This window comes from Coregonus lavaretus (genome assembly GCF_964263955.1).
Source record: "Coregonus lavaretus genome assembly, chromosome: 4".
Taxonomy (NCBI): Eukaryota; Metazoa; Chordata; class Actinopteri; order Salmoniformes; family Salmonidae; genus Coregonus; species Coregonus lavaretus.
The window spans coordinates 53,209,297-53,232,925 of NC_139991.1; the positions used below are offsets into that span (position 1 = coordinate 53,209,297).

General features: G+C 42.2%; 5 protein-coding genes across 5 annotated transcripts in view; 1 reads left to right on the forward strand and 4 right to left on the reverse strand.

Annotated features, from left to right (window-relative positions):
* Nucleotides 1–645: 645 nt before the first annotated feature.
* On the reverse strand, nt 646–1,322 carry LOC311127746 (growth arrest and DNA damage-inducible protein GADD45 gamma-like; the record flags this gene model as incomplete). The annotated part of the gene is made up of 3 exons (XM_084159616.1): nt 646–759; nt 877–1,084; nt 1,222–1,322. The coding sequence occupies 3 exons, from the start codon at nt 1,320–1,322 to the stop codon at nt 646–648; spliced, it is 423 nt and encodes a 140-aa protein (XP_084015742.1).
* A 3,763-nt stretch (nt 1,323–5,085) lies between these two features.
* LOC311127823 (growth arrest and DNA damage-inducible protein GADD45 gamma-like) lies at nt 5,086–5,779 on the forward strand (the record flags this gene model as incomplete). Its single annotated transcript, XM_084159703.1, has 3 exons — nt 5,086–5,228; nt 5,341–5,548; nt 5,666–5,779. 3 exons carry the CDS (start codon nt 5,086–5,088, stop codon nt 5,777–5,779), a joined length of 465 nt encoding a protein of 154 aa, XP_084015829.1.
* Nucleotides 5,780–8,455: 2,676 nt separating this feature from the next.
* LOC311127464 (serine/threonine-protein kinase NIM1-like) lies at nt 8,456–10,113 on the reverse strand (the record flags this gene model as incomplete). Its single annotated transcript, XM_084159298.1, has 3 exons — nt 8,456–9,211; nt 9,366–9,634; nt 9,840–10,113. 3 exons carry the CDS (start codon nt 10,111–10,113, stop codon nt 8,456–8,458), a joined length of 1,299 nt encoding a protein of 432 aa, XP_084015424.1.
* Nucleotides 10,114–12,429: 2,316 nt separating this feature from the next.
* On the reverse strand, nt 12,430–15,113 carry ccdc152 (coiled-coil domain containing 152). The gene is made up of 8 exons (XM_084160700.1): nt 15,044–15,113; nt 14,662–14,767; nt 14,070–14,138; nt 13,869–13,933; nt 13,591–13,726; nt 13,138–13,265; nt 12,729–12,824; nt 12,430–12,559 (listed from the first exon to the last, which is right to left on the reverse strand). Exons 1-8 carry the CDS (start codon nt 15,104–15,106, stop codon nt 12,434–12,436), a joined length of 789 nt encoding a protein of 262 aa, XP_084016826.1. The 5' UTR covers nt 15,107–15,113; the 3' UTR covers nt 12,430–12,433.
* Nucleotides 15,114–15,135: 22 nt separating this feature from the next.
* Nucleotides 15,136–23,629, reverse strand: part of ghrb (growth hormone receptor b) — a 28,975-nt gene continuing 20,481 nt past the window's right edge. Inside the window, exons 5-9 of the mRNA XM_084160699.1 lie at nt 18,451–18,629; nt 17,619–17,763; nt 17,415–17,505; nt 17,223–17,292; nt 15,136–17,055 (exon numbers count right to left, since the gene is read on the reverse strand). Of these exons, the coding sequence (XP_084016825.1) occupies nt 16,162–17,055; nt 17,223–17,292; nt 17,415–17,505; nt 17,619–17,763; nt 18,451–18,629 (1,379 nt within the window). The 3' untranslated portion in view covers nt 15,136–16,161. The remainder of the gene's footprint in view (nt 17,056–17,222; nt 17,293–17,414; nt 17,506–17,618; nt 17,764–18,450; nt 18,630–23,629) is intronic.

Below are 23,629 nucleotides of genomic sequence, written 5' to 3' on the forward strand. Positions count from 1 at the left end.
GTTCAATATTGTAACATTTTAGATAATAACAACTGAAATAATCTTTCATAAAAATAAAAATAAATCTCATGTTAAAGGTCTAAAGTGAAACCTTTAGAGCATTATAAGTACCTTTTTTTCCTTTTTAATCTTTTTTTTGTCATATTTAAATCATCTAAAGTGAAACCTTTAGAGAATTAAGACAATTCTGGAAAGTGGGAAGTATATCGCTGAATGCAACAGTGTTATCCTGCTCAGCAAGAAGACATTTTAAAAAGTCCCTTTTTAAGAACGCTTCTTCTTGGCACCGCTTCTTCTCCTACTGCGCGTGCTTCAACGTGCAACGTTTGCTCTGTGGACCACAAGATGCAGAACTCGCTTCTCCTTTCTCTCCAAACCTCATCCGCACAAAGAATGAGGGCCGTTTTTGTCGCTCTCGTGGCATACCTGACCTCATTCACATAAAGAATGGAAGTCATCTTGGCATGGACGGGACAAGAGACAACGAATCGCGGGGGCCACTCGGGCCGGCCACGCGCTGCCTGGATCGGAATCCTCCTCAGGAGTATCCAGGGATGAGAAACAGTGTCATCCTGTAAAAGGATGAGTATTTCCTTATAGGTTGAAGGTTTACAGCATCTCAAGAGAGAAGAGTCAAGTCCCAGATCAGCGCTCAAGGAGGGTGATCTCTGGAACCCAGTTGTTCAGACTGTGGCTCTCCTCACAGAACAGGTGCAGCTTCTCCAGAGCAGCGTCCTCCCAAGAACCATCAGCTGGGTTCTGTTGAGAAACAAGAGGGGAAAGGAACATTAGTCACATGGACACAATGAACAGTTCATAACATTCTCTATTATTAAATGTTTAAATTAAGTCAGTTTGAGTTGTAATGTAACATACCGTGATAAGACAGCAGTGGGCATCTTCAGGCTGGCCAGCCTTGTCACCAACAATCTCAGCCAGGCGCTGCATGTTGTTCACTCTGACGATGCTGATGTCGTTGTCAAAACAGAAAGACTGGATGAGGGTGAAGTGGATCTGGAGAGCAATGTCACACTCCCACTCCTCATCGGTGGCCAGAACACAGAAAGACACGCTGTCTGGGTCACTGTTGAGATAGACAAAATAAACTTTCATTAGTCAACATCATCATAAAATAGCACAATGGTGTCAGTAAATGAGTAAATGTCAAGAAAATAATAAATAAAGCACACAAAGCACACATTTAGTGGATAAAATACTTACTCATTCATTATTTTGGCACTTTCATAGACACCAACAGTGAGGCGATCCTCACACTGGGCAGACTTGAGAGCTTCTTTCAGAGATTTGCCAATAGCTTCCATCTTAAAGATAGATAGTTAGTTTGTAGAGCTCAGTTGAGGAGATGTTGATAAGGATTTAACAGAAGTACAGTATGTTTGTGCTGTTTGTAAGAAACAGCTAGTATTTATAGGCAGGACCCCGGCACACACACGTTCTGTGATTGGCTGCTGGGCGACAATGCACGAGCGACCCCCCTAGCAGGCGCGTGTCTATAGACAAAACTATGGAAGAAAGGACAGCGCAGTTTCGATTGAATGGATCAAATGCGAAACTCCCTGACCTTTATCCGATGTACTGGATTAATTAATTCAGACTCGTGCAGGGTCGGTTTGAATGATGAGATTATTAACCTACTGTAAAATCCATAACCATACATATCCAAGTGGAACACTAAGGGCTTCCAAACTACATAAAGATATCGCTATACCTTCTACATTTGTTAAACTTTTCTGGTGCACCCTTCATGATTCAAATAGAGTAAGTATATATATATATATATATCATAACTGTAAGTCGCTTTGGATAAAAGCGTCTGCTAAATGGCATATTATATTATATATATAGGCCTATATATATATCAACTTTATGTAGTCAGAAAGATTTCTGGACATCTAAACTTAATTAGACACAAAATATTATTGTGTTACTTACTTTAATATCCAGATAACTCAAAACTGAATAGGCAATTATTGGAGAACAGAATTGGCCCAAAGTTTCTATTTGCATCCGATTATGGCACGCTCCGCTGCTTTGCAGGGCTCACTTCAGGCGCGTGGCATCTGGAGATGCCTGCATCTCTCTCCATAGCAACAAGATCCCATCTGTCTGTGGGGGAAGGTGAGGGGTCAACAAAGGAAACTACTGCTGCATGATACAAGCAGAGATAAGGCGGCACCCACAATGCACAATGGCCAATGACTGCTGCTGATATCATGCATAGCCAACACAAAAAGTTTGTCTCTAAATAAGAAATTGTTAGCGCACATTACTAAATGGATAATCAGACTGATAAATAGCCACGGCTAGCCGGCCTCCACCCAGTACGCTGCCCTGAACATAGTCACTGTCACTAGCCGGGTACCACCTGGTTACTCAACCCTGCACCTTAGAGCCTGCTGTCCTACGTACATAGACACTTTAATAATGGAACACTGGTCACTTTAATAATGTTGACATACTGTTTTACTCATTTCATATGTATATAGGCCTACTGTATTCTAGTCAAGGCAATCCTATTCAACTATTGCTGTACATATACTATTCTATCCTACATCAGATAGGCTATACTACATATTCTATCCACATACTGTCCACAATGTCTATACATCCCATCACATACAGGCTATATATATTTATACACCGGACTCCACATTGCTCGTCCTAAAACGTATCTATTTCTTAATTCCATTATTTTATTTTTAGATTAGTGTCTTGTTGTGTATTGTTAGATATTACTGCACTGTTGGAGCTAGGAACACAAGCATTTCGCTACACCCGCAATAACATCTGCTAAATATGTGTATGCAACCAATAAAATTTGATTTGATTATGAATTGATTTTAAAAAATACAGAGGCAAACGCAATAGTTTGGAGATTGCAATATAGTCTCACAGCTTTCCCTATATTATTTTATTGCATAGTATACCCAAAGTATCCTACGTTGTGACCACAGTGTTTCAACTTGCAAGTTACAAACCCAACTTAATCTTGTATACCCCATTTTATTATTATAGGCTCCTAAGAACCAACATGATTGCCACCAGCAGTCAGCCACTACTAAATTAATAGATCGTTGCTTGCTATTTGCTAATGGAAAGTATGGTTTGTCTGGTTGTATGCTTTGGCTAATTTTCATTTGCATTGAGTCATGGCTCAATGTGAAAAATGTAATTTGCCCGAGCAAGCCATGACTTGAGCCAGGAACACCTGTCAAGCGCTACTGGGGAGGGGGCCCAGTCCGACAGATGTGCTACTTCAAGAACAATGTGTCGTATATCGACTTGCACGCGCCTGCCCTGTTGCCATGCTGAGTTGATCCTTCCAAAAAATAGTATTTGAGATGCTATCAGATTAATCAAACTCTGATTCAAGGAACCCTATCAGTTATGTTTGTAAACTGTTGTGCATCAGCCATTTAAACTTCTCAACTAATGATTGATTGATAATAAACCAATGATGATAAACTCTAATTGCTACAATCAATTCGTTTGTTTTGTAGCAAAATAACATTGTTCGATCAAATCAGTATATTTTTGTTATTCTTTGTATGTGTTTTTACTCCAAACATTTCGGAAGGATTTAATCCTGTGCTGCAACTCAGGCACGTGGCCTCTTTTAAAGATAAGACTAGGCCTATCAGAGATTCATAGTCGTACATTTTGACCATACGCTCGCTTTATTCACATTTAAATTGGATCAAAACTCAGACAACAGACTTTTTCTTCCAGTGAATGTAAAGACTCGCGGACAACAGGAGCGGCGCGCCTCGGGGTCGAGGTCAGCCAGGGCGACAGGGGGTGTCCTCATAGCGACAGTCCTCCATCTGCCGCTCTGCTATCCACCAAACAATGGAGCTGAATCAATCACCTACCCTCTAGAATTATAGAATTACGCATGCAGCAGGCCAATTCTAGATTATTTTATGCACGTTAAATGTCACCAAAGTGGATAACAGTGTGCCCATGTCCAAATGCAGTGGCTTGAAATATGCCTGTAAGGTACATGTGTTTCTTTATACTTAGGCTACCTGTTGATAGTTTATATTGTAATAAAGGATCATTAATATATTGTGCAATATCTGGATTTGGGCATAGGCTTTACCCTGCCAATATAACTTGGCCTGAATGGTTATCGTGCCAGCTGCTCAACTTTTAGAATTACTTTTATGGAAAAGTATGGATCTTCATTGGTCCATGTGTCAAAAGTAAATAAATAAAACCATGCAGAGATTTCGGACCACTGATGGTGATCACGTGGTCAGTATAGGCCAGCAGTGCAGATTGTGCGGCACGCACAGCGTCCTGGCACGCGCGGTTGATTTGCATTTGTATGGAGAGCGTGATAATAGGAGTTTCTGCGGACACAATAGGTGGCGTTTTTGGTCAGGTTCTACAGATGGCCACCTGCCTTCTCCAAAAGGGGGGATGGTGCGCCTTATGCACACTTTACTTTCACCATGTTATGCTATTGTTGATGTTTGGACACACTTTCACCTAAAACTGAAACTTAGCTTACAGAATCTTAATCAGAGACAATTTGGGCACTTTTAAGCACTTTATGCAGTTTGATTATTCAATTGCCATTCTTTGAATGTTTAGTTTCAGTAGGCTTATAGACTGATTTGATAAAAGCATCTCTCGAGGCCATTGGCATCAGTGCAGCATGTGAAACTATAAAAACTCAAGTAAACTTGCAAAATATGACAGCCAAAATCTCTATGTTTCTAGTTTAAACATAGAGAAAAGTCGAAATATTATAAATGCATCTGAACGTAATGCAAAATTATTTATTTTCGGTTGGAGAGCATGCCTGGCAGAGAAAAAGACGTGCCATGATGACCCCTATCAATCTGCCATGAGCCAGAGTGGGACAATGGCATTAGCATACCAATGCACCATTCAGGTCAACCAATCAGAGCGCTGTGTATTCACACGGGCCACGAGCCCAAGGGTATAAAAACACAGCACAGTCCATTCAGAGTCACCAATCTATTCGGATTTACCCTCCGACTACACTACCTCTCTCTCACTTACGAAGTTCCTTTTGGAATATTCTGCATCATCATGACTCTTGAGGAAGTTCTGATCCAGAAGTCCGCTGAGCGTGCCCAGTGCACCAGCAAAGCACTAGAGGAAGTTCTGCTCTCTGCTAAAGAAAATGACTGCCTGACGGTTGGTGTCTACGAGTCTGCTAAAGTTATGAACGTGTAAGTATGACTTTCTTGAAATACCAATGTAAACTTATAAATTATATCTATGTTTTGCTCATTTTGAAGTCATTTTGCATATACTTATGGTGCTTCTATTTTTTCTTTACAGTGACCCAGACAGCGTGTCTTTCTGTGTTCTGGCCACCGATGAGGAGTGGGAGTGTGACATTGCTCTCCAGATCCACTTCACCCTCATCCAGTCTTTCTGTTTTGACAACGACATCAGCATCGTCAGAGTGAACAACATGCAGCGCCTGGCTGAGATTGTTGGTGACAAGGCTGGCCAGCTTGAAGATGCCCACTGCTGTCTTATCACGGTATGTTACATTACAACTCAAACTGACTTAATTTAAACATTTAATAATAGAGAATGTTATGAACTGTTCATTGTGTCCATGTGACTAATGTTCCTTTCCCCACTTGTTTGTCAACAGAACCCAGCTGATGGTTCTTGGGAGGACGCTGCTCTGGAAAAGCTGCACCTGTTCTGTGAGGAGAGCCGCAGTCTGAACGACTGGGTTCCAGAGATCACCCTCCTTGAGCGCTGATCTGGGACTTGACTCTTCTCTCTTGAGATGCTGTAAACCTTCAACCTATAAGGAAATACTCATCCTTTTACAGGATGACACTGTTTCTCATCCCTGGATACTCCTGAGGAGGATTCCGATCCAGGCAGCGCGTGGCCGGCCCGAGTGGCCCCCGCGATTCGTTGTCTCTTGTCCCGTCCATGCCAAGATGACTTCCATTCTTTATGTGAATGAGGTCAGGTATGCCACGAGAGCGACAAAAACGGCCCTCATTCTTTGTGCGGATGAGGTTTGGAGAGAAAGGAGAAGCGAGTTCTGCATCTTGTGGTCCACAGAGCAAACGTCGCACGTTGAAGCACGCGCAGTAGGAGAAGAAGCGGTGCCAAGAAGAAGCGTTCTTAAAAAGGGACTTTTTTAAAAAATGTCTTCTTGCTGAGCAGCAATAACAACCGTTGCATTCAGCGAAATGTTTCCCACTTTCCAGAATTGTCTTAATTTCTCTAAAGGTTTCACTTTAGAAATGTAATAATGGCAAAAAATAATAGTATTTTAAAAAGATAAGAAAAAATATTAATTTATAGGCCTAATGCTCTAAAGGTTTAACTTTAGAACGTTTAACGTTGTCAAAACAAATCAACATTTAAGAAATTGGGCAACTTATAATGCTCTAAAGGTTTCACTTTAGAATGTGTTGATTAACTTTGCCCCCCCCCCCCCCCCCAATAAATTAATTTACAATGTTCTCAATGTTTATAGTTAAGAACATTTCATTATGTTTAAAATGAAAAATAAGATATTGATTTGTTATTCATTCAATGTTTTACTTAAGAAATGTTTATGAAAAAACTAATAACCTAATAAAACTGAATGCATATTATATTTTTTGTCATGTATTTTCACTTTCGTTATTAAGTTTGGAGGGTAGTCCTACTTATGTTGGCAGAAGGTGGGGAGGATATTGGGTTGACAAAGATTTCGGGCAAATTTGCATAGCAGGTTCTAAAGTCTGTCAACTGCTCACTGTTATCCCTTCAGTAAAATTATGTATTCCCTCCGTCCCCTCTCGGCTGATCTGCATGTGTATAGGGGGCGCACAATAGCAGGGCACTCTGCTGTTACATCCAGCGGTCCACACAGAGGGGCTATTGTATGACGTTCGCTGGACCGGCAGATGTCTCCATAGCCACGCCGGGCCATCTGTCGCTCTCTGCAGTTGGGCGTCTGACGAAGGAGGAGTTGAGGGTAGTTTGCGTGCAACGGGGGCCGGAGTAGACTGGTTTGGGGGCTTAGATTGGGGGCCGGCTATCATATGCTGCTCTGCCAGGTGGTGTGGGCTATTGTTTATACGGGGTCTAGCAGGACATTGGCTTTTGGATGCACTTCATACAAGGATGCTGGATTGTAGCCCTAAGTTTGGTTGCATAGGCATTAGCCTATATTTGAAACCCACCTGTTTCAGGTTAACAAAACAATGAATGTCAATTAAGTCTTTATAGCACTATATCGAAAATATTTAGGAATGCAAGCATGAATAAGTTCACAATGGTAGAAGTTCAATTTGGTGGTCGAATATAATAGAGACAAGCACCTGTGCAAAATCAATCTTCTCTCAGGTTAACCAAAAAATCAAACCAAAAAATCATCCGGATTTCAGAGACTATCTATGATCTCAGCAAACAACGAAGGAGTGTCTTTAAGCAATACTCTTTCAGCACATTCTTCGTATTTCATGCAGTCTATTGTGCTATGAATAAAAGTATAAATATCACATAAGGGTGCTTTTTAAATTGACTTTGATGGGGCTCATTTCATTAGCCACTTTTACACCCCTATTTCATATCTCATATAGAGCATGGTGCTTGCAACGCCAGGATAGTGGGTTCGATTCCCGGGAACCACCCATAGGCCTACGTGAAAAATATATGCACGCATGATTGTAAATCGCTTTGGATGAAAGTGTCTGCTAAATGGCATATATTATTGTATTATAACAATCTTACTTCAAATCAAAGTTTATTCGTCATGTGCACAGGATACAGGAGATGTTCTCCCGAGTGGCGCAGTGGTCTAAGGCAGTGCTAGCTGTGCCACTAGATATCCTGGTTCGAATCCAGGCTCTGTCGTAGCCGGCCGCGACCGGGAGACCCATGGGGCGGCGCACAATTGGTCCAGGGTAGGGGAGGGAATGGCCGGCAGGGATGTAGCTCAGTTGGTAGAGCATGGCGTTTGCAATGCCAGGGTCGTTTCCCACGGGGGGCCAGTATGAAAAAAAAAAGAAAAAAAAAGTATGCACTCACTAAGTCGCTCTGGATAAGAGTGTCTGCTAAATTTATGTAAATGTTTTACTTTTAAGCTCTTCATCAACAGTGCAATATCAATATAAGAAATATAACAGAGCAGTGTACAGTAGACAATAGTGGATAATAGAAAAGAGAACAAGCTATGCTGAGATAAAAAAAGAATAGATAACAAAATAACACAAATACTTTGTTAGAGACATCAGTCCTTCAGGCCAATGTTTCAGTATCTGTGTGTTACCACAAATGTTCGTATACAGAGGTTCCTGTCTTACATACACACAAAACACGTTTTTTTTATTTTTACATTTCAATAGAACATTTGTAGCTGTATGATGCTGAGTGAATGTTCAATGGATTAAAGCAGGTTTACATAAGGACCCATGTCCAGGCTTGTCACTTACTGAAGGACACATAACTTGGAGGCGTGCATCAGACCTCTGTAGGCTCGGAGGCCCTCTCTCTTAGGGTCCTGGATCAACCCTCTGATCACTGGCACAGTCTCGGCGCCACGCCTCTTCTGGGCGCGGTGTAAGAGGATACGGTAAAGTCCGGTGATGGGGCTGCGGCTGCCCTTGCCCTGGTTGTTGCGTATATGTTCCATGTTGACACCCAACTCCTCCAGAGAGGCCCTGATCTCCTCCTCCTCATCATCCAGCTCCCCAGGCTCTGCATCTGCCAGGCGCAGAGGGTTGAGGGGGACCGGTGGCACCACTGTCCACGGGTACTCCACAGGGAGCAGCCAGTCACAGCCCAACATCTGGTCCACCGCATAACGATCCGCTGGTACAGGCTTCAGTATGCCCCGGATCAGCCGCTGGCACGGGCCTGGTACCCAGGGCGGGAGGATGTAGACCCCTTCTATAACGGCGAGCCTCAGCTTGCCCATGGTGTCAGCCTGGAAGGGCATGGTGCCGGTCACCATGAAGAAGAGCAGGACAGCCATGGCCCACACGTCCACTGGTGGCCCCACGTAGCAATCGTCCCTGAAGAGTTCAGGAGCGGCGTAGGGGGGAGAACCACAGAAGGTGTCCAGGGTGTCGCTGCGGTTGATGACCCTGGTGCTGAAGCCAAAGTCAGCCACCTTCACACAGCCATTACAGGTGTACAGTACATTCTCGGCCTTCAGGTCCCGGTGGATGATGTTTTTGTCATGCTGCAAACACGAACAATTGACATACTGTATGAGATAATTTGACTATTCAAATTGACTAAAATAATATATTTTATTTCAATTCTGTATTGGACTTTAATAAGACCTGTGATCATATTGCTGATCCTATATGTAAATTAAATTGAATACTACTGACCATATGTTTGATGGCAGACAGGATTTGTGCAAAGGTGATCTTGGCCTCTGCTTCTGACAGCCTGCCCTTAGAGCAGATGTGTGTGTGGAGGTCCCCTCCACTGGCGTACTCCATCACCAGGTAGAGGCGGCTGTGTGACTCCACCACCTCGTAAAGACGCACAACATTGGCATGCTGCAGGGCCTCCATGCAGGAGATCTCCCTGGAGAGTAGCCTCTGGGCCTGAACATCCAGCCGCGTCTTATCCAGCACCTTGATTGCCACCTTGTCTGGGGGTGAGAAGGAGAGAGTCAGATGTTGGATAATTTGAGACAGGTGTTTTCCTCAGTTTAGTTTCAACATGCTTTACTGTGGTGGTTTCACAGTCACACTAATGAATTACTTTGCTGTTATCATCATTACATGTATGATACATTCCAGTTGCAATGATAAGTTGTTGATGAAATTCTGTATGGTCAGAAGTGTGACCTTTACCTTTGGTGAGGACGTGGAAGGCCATTTTGACACGGGAGAAGGTTCCAGAGCCAATCTCACCACGGACCTTGTAGAAGCCAATCCTACGGCCCAAGATCAGCTCCTTGATGGTCTGCTCATCCTGACACATTTCGGTGGTGAGCCTCTCCAGGGGAGTGAGGCGTTTGGGAGGGTTGGCCTCCTCCTCATCCTGCCCACCTTCTGAGCTGACTGACAGGCTATGGCGGCTGGGGCGAGGCCTCCTGGAAGACATCTGATACTGGCCCCCTGGCATCCTTAGTGCTACTCAGGGCTCAGGGCATGACAGGTAATGGACTGTGGACAGGAAATAGAATATGAACAGTCATCTTGAGAACCCAATAGTCAATAGTATGATGACATAACTTTATTATATTATTATATTATAATAGTTACAATGCATCAACATTTGATGTACTACAAATAAAGTTTTAATCAGTGTTTTACAATGCTTTATATGATAATCCCAGTTTGAAAAGAGAGAACACCTTTTTGCATATCTCACCTTCAAGTTTGAACACAGTCGCTCGGATTTAATCCCATTTCAAGTCTCTCAGCATTTATGGATCCCCACACAACAGCTTCAGAAGTCATGGTAAAATCTATCAAATCCTTTCTATGGAACTAGCGGGAGATGGAAAAAGAGATCCCCAATGCTCCTCAATGTCTGGTCAACTCTGAAATGCAAATATCCAACTCCATTTAGCTTGTAGCCTTAGATTTCCACTAACTGCCTCAGAATATGTCTATTGCTATTCTCTTTGATCTCCACAGCTCTGAGCTGTACCCCTGGTTACGGTCATGGGAAGCATCATCCTATTCAAGCTGCAGAGTCAAAAGTAAAATGAACTCATAGCACAGTATTTTCCTCACCCCTGTCTCTGACACAGTCTCCTCTCCCCTCCCCTTGCAGATTTAGGATCAAGGTGGTGTCATGCAGTCTAATCCCTAAGATTTATTTAGATGTATCCCAATCCCCTCAAGATGCTAATGTAAAAGGCTACAGAGCATGCAGAATAAGGGTAGATGGGATCATAACACATATGTATGTGCACTGCACTAGGATTTTAGAAAGGTGAAGGAATGTGTATTTTTGGACCCTTTAGCCTTGACTGTAGGTTAGAGAACACCTGTCCTATGCAACCAAAGGGCTTCCGTCCATGCCACACAAGGTTTACCTCTTGATTGTAGCGAGAGACGTGAGGATCAGAGGGATGTTCCCAGAGTGAGATTAGTTTAGCCTGCTCCCTTCACAAGACACACAGCACACCACAGATAAAGAGATTACAGTAAATCTAACGAAAACAAGTTGCTCAGCTGCAGCCCCTGGTTTTCAGGTGTACTGCCCCTGTGCATAGCCGCAGGAAGTAGGGGTGCTGCAGCACCCCCTGAAAAATCTAAATATTTTTTCACAAAGGTAATGCACTGGACCTTTAATAGTCCTGTATTAGCAGACCGATATATCTGTCTGCAGCGCCAGCTCACCTGCTTTTACACTATGGTTTGACTATTAGATTTTCAATGTTTCTTTTGAAAAAAAGATCTAAAAAGGAATAGTTTAACCACATTAAAACAAGAGTTCAGTTCACGTAACAGGGTTGACCATAAAATGAGGGACCGATGTAAATGAATCACTAATCACATGAAATAAATAATAATCTTCAGAAATGACTTTGTCAAAGCAACAAAATAACTAGAGCTTTACAATGATGGTGAAAATTTGGCGAAATTTTGGGATTAAGTGGATTAAAATCTTCCTAGAAGTAACAGAGGGTGCAAGTCTTTATTCATATCAAAAATCTGATTTATTGAATTCTCCATGTGGTCTATATTAAAGGGCACTTGAATTAATATAACAGGCTTTTAAAATTCAATATTGGTGCACAATTGCTATTTAAACTATCAAAAGGCACTCATTTCGTAGAACGACTCAACTACTGTTTAGAGATGCAAATGAATGAGGTCAATAAAGACACATTAATTGACATTGCCTGGGCCTGGAGGGTACACAGCGTCTTAATTCTTTAAATGGGGCAGTCTTCCAGGTATCTTAAGTAAAGGAACAGTTGGTTTCTTCTCACTCTCTGGGGATGGCTGGTGCATGGGGCGGCCAGACGTCTATCTGTGCTGATTGGATTAAGGTCTTGAATAGACAGACTGTATTTACATGTGTAGAGGACCCATGTTAAAACACCCATGCCAGTTCTCCATACGTCACCAGAAGGAGCATAGGGTTGGCAATGTAGACTGCAGAATTCAGCAGTGATAACACTCTTCTGCAGCAAAGCACCATTATTTGATGAAATGGTTGCTTGTTCTAATGTACGAATTCATGAGAATTGTTGTGATTCACTTAACCCTCATTCTATGTAAAATGAAACTCAAATTCCAAATGCACTTTCAAATATAGGTAGAATACAAAGTGAATAAAAAATTATCACTCACAAAACTGTTGTCATGAAAATATTTTCACAAACCAACATGACTGCAGTCAAGCAAACACCAGGAACACTATACCAAAAAGCATACAAAGGCACTATTGTAGATGAATTTTTCTCCTGCATATTTTAAACATGCTAAATCTTCTTTCTCTTTAGACGGGAGTCACTGAATCCGCTGGCGTGCTGCTTCTCCAATTCCTTGATTCTCTGGCGCAGGGCCTCGACCTCTCTGTTCTTCTCCTCCTGAAGGAACTGGAACTTCTGGGAGCACATCAACAAACACACAGGTAGGCCATACATACAGAAACACAGGAGAAACACATGCAACATCAAGAAACAAGAGTTCCCTTCTCCATAGTGGACACAGGTTGCTTCAAGCTCTAATCTCTGTGTGAAGTGTTGGCTTAGTACGTGGTCGGAGGCTCCTCACCCGTTTGAAGATGTTCTGAGGTAGAAGACCTGAGCCCTGGGGCTGCTGCTGGATCCTCTGTGTGGTACTCTGCACCCTGGCAAGCTTAGCACCAAACTGACAGCAGAAGAAATAGTGTTAGGATTCATCTGTCCATTAAACTCAGTCATGTACATCTTTACCCAGAGCATCAAATCAAAACCACATGTACCTTTGCACTATCCTGCCTGTAAAAAACAGAAGTAAATCACTGTGACTGCAAGCTGGTCTACCTACAGTATGTATCAGATGACTAAAATAGCAGTCATCTTTACACAGAGCAGCTTTGCCTATTACTATAAAACCAGTTACAAATATATATCTGCTGATCTGTCAATCAAAAACAGGTTACACACATAATTCCTTAGCACTGTACTGCCAGTCTGTATACCTCCATTTGTAACTTTAATATTTCACTTTGCCTCTCTCTCTCCTGGTCCCTCATTCTCCTTCTCATCTCCCCCATATCTGACTCCTTTCTCTCCATGGCCTCTTTCAGCTCTGCATCTTTAGCCTCAACTGCACACAAAAAAGACAACATAAGACAAACAGGGGGCTCTAAATATGTAATATTTTGTTGTATGTGTGACATTTTGTTGTAGGTCATTCTGTTTCAGAGATGGAATGCCACAGTCCAGTGATCCTCAATACTACTACAGAGCTGCAAGTTTTTGTCCCAGCTCAGTAGTGAGACACATGCTTCAGCTTTAGGTGTGTTGAAAATCAGTTGATAAATTGAATCAGGTGTGGTTGCACTAATCTGGGATACAAACCTGCAACACTGCAGCTCCATGAGCAGGATTGATGATCACTCAAAGGAAGGGTTTGTGTAATGTGTTCTTACGTTTGCTCTGTGTTTCTCTGTGAGTGCCCTCCACCCCTGTCCTGCACTGCTCTCTCAAAGACTCCAGCTCCTTCTGGTGTCTCTCTACCACATCTCTCATCTCTGCCACCAGCCTCTGAACCTCAGCTTCCCGCTCCTGACCACAACCAGCCACAAGGGGGAAGCAATGGCAACATATTCAGTTTCTCTGTTCTATTGTGTCAATTTTGAATCCAAGCTATTTTATTGTGCAAGAATGAAATGTTCAGATTCAGTTTATTCAATCATTCTGCCCTCACCTCTACTGTCCTCTCACTCTGCCTTTTCAGATCTGACACAGTGCTTTTCAACTTTTCATTCTCCACTGTAAGATAAAATGATGTTTATTACAATTGAATTACAAGTGTATTACAACAGTTTACATCTTGGATTCAGACAATAGAAATAGTGTACACTAAAGATGTGTTGACCAGAGTGCCTTACAGAGGAGAGACTATTACCTCTGAGGTCACACTGCTGCTGTAGAGTCTGCTGGAGTCCGTTCACTGTCCCCAACATCCCATCTCGCTCTGTGAGACAATGACGTCATCAGGTGGACTAATTGTACATTACATATAAGACCACTAGAGGGAGACACACACTTTAAATATAGTTATTTAAAATAGAATTTTAGACCTATTCACCATACTTTGAGAAGATACATTCTTTACATTTTCATTTTCATTGGAACTGGACTTTTGTAAAAGTTCAAGTACCAATGTAAATACCAACATTGCTATTGGTCACTTTGTTGGCATTTCAAACAAGACCAAAGTGCTACCCCATCACTAAAGATAACACAATCCAGATGTGTGGCTACAGTAAAATCCATTTAATTTGTATTTATTTTTACGTTTCAGTCATTTAGCAGAGCGATTTACAGGAGCAATTAGGATTAAGTGCCTTGCTTAAGGGCACAGACAGATTTCCACCTAGTCGGCTCTGGGATTCGAAACTGCAAGCTTTCAGTTACTGGCCCAACGCTCTTAACTGCTAGGCTCCTGCTGGCCGCAGATCATGGATGAAAGAGTTTGAATGCATAAGAATCCTCACCCTCAGTCAAGCACTTCTCTTTGGTCTGTGAAAATTTCAGAACTCTGTTGGTCTCATCCAACTTGATCTCCAATATGTTGTTTTTACCCTTGAGCTCTGTAATTTTCTTTGAAACAAATAAAGATAAATGATAAAAGGACTGAATAAATATGCCCCAGCTTTTTAAACAGCTTTCATGCATACATTGACATCCTTAGGAAAAGTGGGGGAGCTGTTGTTACTGCCACTTTCATGACAGGATTAATTTAAGGCAAGTTCAGCATAGCTTGTTCATAGTAGGCTATTTTAAGAGTTAGTTAGCTAGCTAGCTTGGTTACTCACTGGCTAGCTAGCTACCTACCTGAATAACTAGCTAGGTCCTCCTACTTTATGTTAAAGTTACCTGTTCCAGATGAGTGAAATCATCAATAAGCTTGTCCAGATTTACTGCTGTAAACTTCTTCATCTCTAGGTTCAGTGTTTTATTCTTCAATATGCTAAGCTAGCTAGCTACCTAGCAAGTTTATGCCATATACATTAAAACGGTTTATACGTCTGTTTTAAGCTATGGCGGGAACTCTTGTCTGCACGTGTCACGTGGTCAGTGTTGCAGGCATGCACTCAAGATGTCCACCAATCGAACGTTTGCTATTTCTTGACTCTGTAAAATCAAATGTAGTCCTATGGCAACTATTTAAAAGCGTTAGTACTATATCAAATTAATGGACTCAGTACAGTTTAAATGTGAATGATGTTTATGAGTAACATTATAGCTGTACAATAAAGAACCATTAGCATTTAGAGATCTCCAGAAGTATAATCTGACATTTGATAGTCCCCTTTTTGTAAGTGGTAGCCTACAACATAGTAAGCAGAATTATTTGTTCTTGTTTTTATAAACACACATTTTGTATAAATGCAAAACAACAGCAAACATTCAGTAAGCACAATGTCCTACTATTCTAGACTTGTTGAAAAGCCACAGTCAATCAGCAGAACAGATGGTGGATTCCCACTTGGTCACCAAATGCTTTCCTATTGACACAATATCGAGATCTGTAAATACTTTTCACAGTTGTAAAACCAACAAATGCTGGCATTTAAAGTCACACGTAGGTGATGTTCTTCAAAATATATATTTCTTATTTCACATTCATAATATGTGAAGAGGTTCATATGGCCAGTTCCTGTGAGAGACCATAATCCCTTCTTGTCCTTTCCCTATTTCCTTTGTTCGCTCAGTTCTTGTTAAAGTTTTTGCAGACAGGTGTGGCACCTTGAAGAACAGACCCCTCTCCTGTACTCACCATCCATCTTACTAAACCTCAAAATGTCTACAGCTGTCATGTTGGGAGAAGGAACGGGAAGAGGTGGGGCAGGCAGGGACCCCCTCTCATTTTTGGAGGCATGACATTTGGCACCCTACTCTTTTGATGTCTAGTCACTCAGGCACTGAATTCCCATGCCACCTCTGATCTGTGTCCAATCACTAATGACTGGCATAGTCTCTACACCTCTGAGTTATGGTGTAATGTTGCCCAGTAGGTCAGGGGTCAGGTAACCCTCTGGTGTAGGTGTGGGCAGGGGCTGCTTGGTTAGGACTGGCTGGGGTGCAGGTGGGGAGCTGGGCTTCAGAAGGAGGCTGTTCTGCCTGTCCACTCCCTCCACCATGGTGTAGGCAGAGACAGGGGGCAGTGGGGAGATGGGAGAGGCAGGTGGAATGGGGGGCATTTCAGCCTCAAAGTACAGGCTCTGGTACTCCCCGAAGCACTGTCCCTGCACAAGACTACTGTCCTCCGTTGGAGCAGGCTGGCTGGCTCTCCCAGTGGTGGGTCTTGCACTCATCTTCCCAGCATCTAACTCTGAGGTGTAGCCTCCCACATCAGCATTCACCACCAGCAGCTGAAACTCCCTCCTCTTCTTCTCTTTCTCCTTCTCATCCTTCTCCTCTGCATTCTCCTCCACCTTGCTCTGCTCCTCAGGTGTCAGCAGCACTTCACCAGTGGGTCTCACCTCATTCACCTTGGTGTAGAGGTCCTCCCTGCCAGGGACGGCCCAGGGAGAAACCTCAGTGGTGGGGGTCTGGACTGGGGAGCTGGCCAGGCCAGAGGGCTCCAGGGAGCGGCTGGTGTTGGAGAGGAGGGAGTGGAAGGGGGAGGCCTCTGGGTCAGGCAGATCAGGGTCACAGCAGCTGGCCCGGCCCGAGTCGTCATCCCTGAAGCCAATGGTGATAGGAGGACAGTTTGAGGAGGCACAGTCGTTCATCAAGCATTGGGTGTCCAGCACAGTCAGCCTGTCGTTGGGCTTCTCCATGTCCAGCTCGATGAACTCCACCCAGGGGTCGTCGCTGTACAGCTCTGGCCTCAGGTCAGGGTGGCAGCCCAGGATGGAGGTCAGCTCAGCCAACTTACCTTTCTATTGTCAACAACAGATAATACCTCAGAGTTAGTTTAAAGGGGCAACATACACTTATTACAACCTTGCTAGTACTTCATATTGCCACCCCACAAAACTCTAGTGGCAATGGTTTTAATGGTGCAAGTAAAGAATTTTAGGTATTTTTCACTGTGTTAAGTTAATACTTTAAGGAGCTCTGGGTCGATGCCTTTGATTTTGGGACCAGGAATTGGAGGCAGCAGAATCACCATCAACCTTGAAGAAAGATAGAGGAAGCGTTATTAAAAAGACATGTAGCATTAGACTTGCACATTTTTATGAAGAGGTTGAACAAATGTATTTTAAGATAAAGTGAAAGGTAAAAGTGAGTCTCTTACTTCTGTTGCTGGGAATATATTACCAGCATTAGGATGACTGCCAAACCCAAAGCAGCAAAGACAAGCAGGACAGTAACTGGAAGTCTGGACTCTGAGCACATATTAATATATAGAAAGCAATTAATACGATTCAAAACAGAGACATCATACATGTTATAACAGCAACATTTTATATGACAGTATATAAAAACAATACGTCAGTACCTTTAGTGGGGATGTGTATGAATATGGAGTCGCTGAATTCCCCAAAGTTACGGGATGCCAGCATCTTGCACCTCACCCTGACCTCATTGTCTGTGTTGGTGCGCAGCCCGTATAGCGATCGCTGCATTCCCTTTTCATGGTCCACCTAGGGTTGCAGTCAAAACAGAGAGGTTTTACACCAGTTAGTTAGTGAATATCACCCACACAATAAGACGAGACATAACTTACACCTGCAGGTTTAATCCATGTGATTTGGTTTAAGGGGCACGCTGCTTAGAGTTTAGCTGAGGATAAGTCACCTTGAGAAATATATCATGTCATATAAAGGCATGAATCAACTTAAAAGCAGTAGAGCCTTGGTATGTCACTTTGGTAGATTACCCCCAAGATTCATGTTCCGTTGCATGGAGGGATATAACGTGAGAGGGAGAATGACACGGCAGACTGCCCTGGGAAAGAGGCAGTTTGTTCTAAATTACAATGTGGGAGGAGGCATAAGACTTTTGATTATTAGGTCATTATATTATTCACTGAAATTATCTTTAAATAATGCAGTAAAATTTGGTCAGGTCAAAATAATCTGGACCGCACAGTCTCATTAGGTACTGTACGTCCAGAGAAAGGTTTATATTAACACTGGAACACTACATTTAATCTTTATTGCTAATGTAGATTCTGAAATGACCCAATGGTGTGATCTGCAACAGTCTGACCGAAAGAGTCAAACATAGAAGGGGTATAGGTGGGGCCAGGAGTTTTTCCTGGTCTAATCACGGAGTCAGGAAGAACTCCTGACCCAGCCCTATGCATAAGGGCCAGGGCTGGGACTCACCGTCCTCCACAGTGTTGAGTTGACCTCGCGGTACTGCACCTCGTACTGTAGCGTCATCCAGCCCATCGACACATCTGCGGAGTGCGGTGGTTCCCAGCTCAACATGATGTCAAAGTGGCTCCCGGTTAGACCCACATTCAACAGGGTCCAGTTCAGCGCTATTGGAGGGTCTGGTTCCACTGGAACACATTTAAAACAACATTAGGTTCACCACTTGAAATGCTGAATGGCATATCAAAAATGTAGTATATCTACACAATGAGGCTATATAATAGGCTATATATACCGTACACACAGAGTATACAAAACATTAAGAACACCTGCTCTTTCCATGACAAAGACTGACCACGTGAATCCAGGTGAAAGTTATGAGCCCTTATTTATTTTTTGTTTGTACATTTCTACTACCGTATTTTCCGCACTATAAGGCGCACTTAAAATCCTTTAATTTTCTCAAAAAACGACAGTGCGCCTTATAATCCGGAGCGCCTTATATATGGATCAATTGGTTAATTGGTTGATCCATACTGGTTGTACACGGCGCTCAAGGCACTCTGTCAAAATGTTTCAGTATGAAAAACCAATAAAAACAATTTAATAATAATGAAATGTTTCAGTACGACTGGTAAACTACAAAGCCGCACCGCTTGCAGCATTACGGCTACCGTAGTCAGTAAACACCGGTACTGTGCTTACTCACAGTCCCACACCACTTGTGTGTGTATAAAGACCCCAAAATGGCACCTTTCAAGAGACACGCTTACGACGCAGAGGTCAAGCTCAAGGCTGTCGGTCACGCAGTAGAATATGGGAATAGAGCAGCAGCGAGAGAATTCAACATTAATGAATCAATGGTACGGAAGTGGAGGAAGCAAGAAGATGACCTGCGCCAAGTAAAGAAGACTAAACAGAGTTTCCGTTCAATTCGGACACTGAAGAGAAGAATTCGAGGGATTCGTGGACGGGGAATGAACTGAAAAAGTGAGCTTTACGTGTTATACGTAACTGAACAATGTTGAGTTATGCACTAACGTTTGATTTAGTGGTATCAGACTGTTTCTTTTACTACGTGTATACCGAATCAGGGAAAAGTTCACCTCCACGTTTGGGAGAAGAGTGAGCAAGGCTGGGAGATATTGTTAATATGCACATTAACGTTTGAACAACGTTACCATGGGAGTGAACGGAGTTGTCAGAACGCTTAATAAAGTTTGACTTTATCTGACTGTTTTGTTGACATTCCCTTTAGCACAGCTCCATCTAGTGGATGCATAACGCAAACCCAGTCAAACGTTTGACTACAGTATCTTCTATTCTATGTGCCTTATAATCCGGTGCGCCCTATATATGAAAACAGTTCTAAAACAGGCCATTCATTGAAGGTGCGCCTTATAATCCGTGCGCCTTATAGTGCGGAAAATAAGGTAATACATTTTTTTTTTTTTTTTTTTTTTTCTTCTTTGGGGTAGATCAGCTTTAATATTGCAGATAGATTGTAACTTCCATCAATGTAATTGACTGCATCACTTCCAATCCCCACATATATTTCTTTTCTTGCATATATATACATTTACATTTTAGTCATTTAGCAGACGCTCTTATCCAGAGCGACTTACAGTTAGTGAGTGCATACATTCTTTATTTTTTATTTTTCATACTGGCCCCCTGTGGGAATCAAACCCACAACCCTGGCGTTGCAAACGCCATGCTCTACCAACTGAGCTACCTGCCGGCCATTCCCTCCCCTACCCTGGGCCAATTGTGCGCCGCCCCATGGGTCTCCCGGTCGCGGCCAGCTACGACAGAGCCTGGATTCGAACCAGGATCTCTAGTGGCACAGCTAGCACTGCGATGCAGTGCCTTAGACCACTGCGCCACTCGGGAGAGATACACATACATACACACACACACACACATACATACATACATACATATAAATACATACATATAAATACATACATACATACAGTGGGGAAAAAAAAGTATTTAGTCAGCCACCAATTGTGCAAGTTCTCCCACTTAAAAAGATGAGAGAGGCCTGTAATTTTCATCATAGGTACACGTCAACTATGACAGACAAATTGAGTAAAAACATTCCAGAAAATCACATTGTAGGATTTTTTATGAATTTATTTGCAAATTATGGTGGAAAATAAGTATTTGGTCACCTACAAACAAGCAAGATTTCTGGCTCTCACAGACCTGTAACTTCTTCTTTAAGAGGCTCCTCTGTCCTCCACTCGTTACCTGTATTAATGGCACCTGTTTGAACTTGTTATCAGTATAAAAGACACCTGTCCACAACCTCAAACAGTCACACTCCAAACTCCACTATGGCCAAGACCAAAGAGCTGTCAAAGGACACCAGAAACAAAATTGTAGACCTGCACCAGGCTGGGAAGACTGAATCTGCAAAAGGTAAGCAGCTTGGTTTTAAGAAATCAACTGTGGGAGCAATTATTAGGAAATGGAAGACATACAAGACCACTGATAATCTCCCTCGATCTGGGGCTCCATGCAAGATCTCACCCCGTGGGGTCAAAATGATCACAAGAATGGTGAGCAAAAATCCCAGAACCACACGGGGGGACTTAGTGAATGACCTGCAGAGAGCTGGGACCAAAGTAACAAAGCCTACCATCAGTAACACACTATGCCGCCAGGGACTCAAATCCTGCAGTGCCAGACGTGTCCCCCTGCTTAAGCCAGTACATGTCCAGGCCCGTCTGAAGTTTGCTAGAGTGCATTTGGATGATCCAGAAGAGGATTGGGAGAATGTCATATGGTCAGATGAAACCAAAATATAACTTTTTGGTAAAAACTCAACTCGTCGTGTTTGGAGGACAAAGAATGCTGAGTTGCATCCAAAGAACACCATACATACTGTGAAGCATGGTGGTGGAAACATCATGCTTTGGGGCTGTTTTTCTGCAAAGGGACCAGGACGACTGATCCGTATAAAGGAAAGAATGAATGGGGGGGCCATGTATCGTGAGATTTTGAGTGAAAACCTCCTTCCATCAGCAACGGCATTGAAGATGAAACGTGGCTGGGTCTTTCAGCATGACAATGATCCCAAACCGCCCGGGCAACGAAGGAGTGGCTTCGTAAGAAGCATTTCAAGGTCCTGGAGTGGCCTAGCCAGTCTCCAGATCTCAACCCCATAGAAAATCTTTGGAGGGAGTTGAAAGTCCGTGTTGCCCAGCGACAGCCCCAAAACATCACTGCTCTAGAGGAGATCTGCATGGAGGAATGGGCCAAAATACCAGCAACAGTGTGTGAAAACCTTGTGAAGACTTACAGAAAACTTTTGACCTGTGTCATTGCCAACAAAGGGTATATAACAAAGTATTGAGAAACTTTTGTTATTGACCAAATACTTATTTTCCACCATAATTTGCAAATAAATTCATAAAAAATCCTACAATGTGATTTTCTGGATTTATTTTTCTCATTTTGTCTGTCATAGTTGACGTGTACCTATGATGAAAATTACAGACCTCTCTCATCTTTTTAAGTGGGAGAACTTGCACAATTGGTGGCTGACTAAATACTTTTTTCCCCCACTGTACATACATATATATATACATATCCTTTAAAAAAATAAATGTCCCTTTATTACTTTCCAACCCCACCACCCCTCCCCTAATTGGAGTAAACTAGTGAACGACACTGTCAATTTTACAATAATTATATTTTGTTTGTTTTTACTCCTGAACTTCCTCTACCCTCAATCTCTATCATTTTCATGATGACCATCCAGTTTGCTTCTATATGCCATATCTTTTTAACTGTGCTCTTTCACAAAAGCTCTCAACCTATAACCTATATACTTATTATGGACATAGTATGCTTCACATTAGTTATCCTGTTATTAGTTGTTGTTAGTTGTTATTAGTCCCATCCTTCAGCTCCATTCAACACCTCCCATCTGTCTCTTAACACCAACCATGTTGGATTTCTATTTGCCATATATTTTTCAACTGTACTGTGAAGTTTCACAAAAGTTCTGAACCCTTCTATTCTCATTGTTTCTACAGATTGTAAATTGAAAATAAATGTTTTTCCTAAAAGTATTATTACATTATTGATCGATTGACTATGACTTTTCAAATCACCCAGTAGTGCTATCTGCAGGGTTAGCTCCAGGTAAATATTGCAATCCTTCAGCCATTCCTGGACCTGTGACCAAAAACAAGCTACAAATGGACAGTACCAAAACAAATGATCTAATGATTGTCTCTTCGCAGCAAAATCTGCAGAGCTGGGAAGATTGTATCCCCCATATAAATAACATTATATTGGTGGCAAGAATGCTGTATAATAATTGAAATTGGAAAATTCTAAGTTTTGAATCCGGCGTCGTTTTGCATATCAGTTCATTAACACTATGTCATGGAATCGGTACGTCACAAATCTCTTCCCACTATTTTGCAATCTATATGGGACGGCTGTCAATCCTTTGGTCCTTAAATTAAACTGGTATACTTTAACCAATTATGTTATTTAATGCAGGGCCGACAGACAAGTTCCTTACTTTTTCCCCCTTCCACTTTCATCTTCCATTTTTGAGGTAATGCTGCAATTATTTGGTTGTAATTTTGGGTAGAGCAGACATTTCCATTTGTTTTTGTTAGCTGCATGTGTGACATAACTCCACCAGTCCTACCTATGATATAATTTACGAAGATTATACCTTTTAAAAACTTTTTCAAAAAATAATGTTTTTTTTATTATCAATTAGTATATTTGAGTTTAACCACAATATTTGTTGCATTATTTGTTCTGTTGTTTCTGGAGGATTAAATTGAAATTGCAACCAACTTTCTATGGCTTGTTTTAGAAATAGTGATATTTGGGAGATTATTTCCTTTTCAAATAACTGAAAGTGAGTGGTTGTAATCTGAATAAAGGGAAAAAAGGCCATTCTTGAACATGGGGTGAGACAATCTAACTAATTTGCTAGAGAGCCCTTATTGATATCACTCATTACATCCACTTCAAATCAGTGTAGATGAAGGGGAGGAGACAGGTTAAAGAAGGATTTTTAAGCCTTGAGACAATTTAGACATGGATTGTGTATGTGTGCCATTCCGAGGATGAATTGGCAAGACAACATATTTAAGTGCCTTTGATGGTAGTAGGTGGCAGGCGGACCGGTTTGAGTGTGTCAAGAGCT

What these genes read in the sequence shown, in the direction of transcription:
- ccdc152 (XM_084160700.1), bottom strand. Translation starts at nt 15,106, where the DNA reads ATGAAGAAGTTTACAGCAGTAAATCTGGACAAGCTTATTGATGATTTC. An exon ending in GCAGCAGTGTGACCTCAGAG is followed by an intron (nt 13,934 to 14,069) that starts GTAATAGTCTCT and finishes TTTATCTTACAG; the next exon opens with TGGAGAATGAAAAGTTGAAA. An exon ending in CTCAGAACATCTTCAAACGG is followed by an intron (nt 12,560 to 12,728) that starts GTGAGGAGCCTC and finishes ATGTGCTCCCAG; the next exon opens with AAGTTCCAGTTCCTTCAGGA.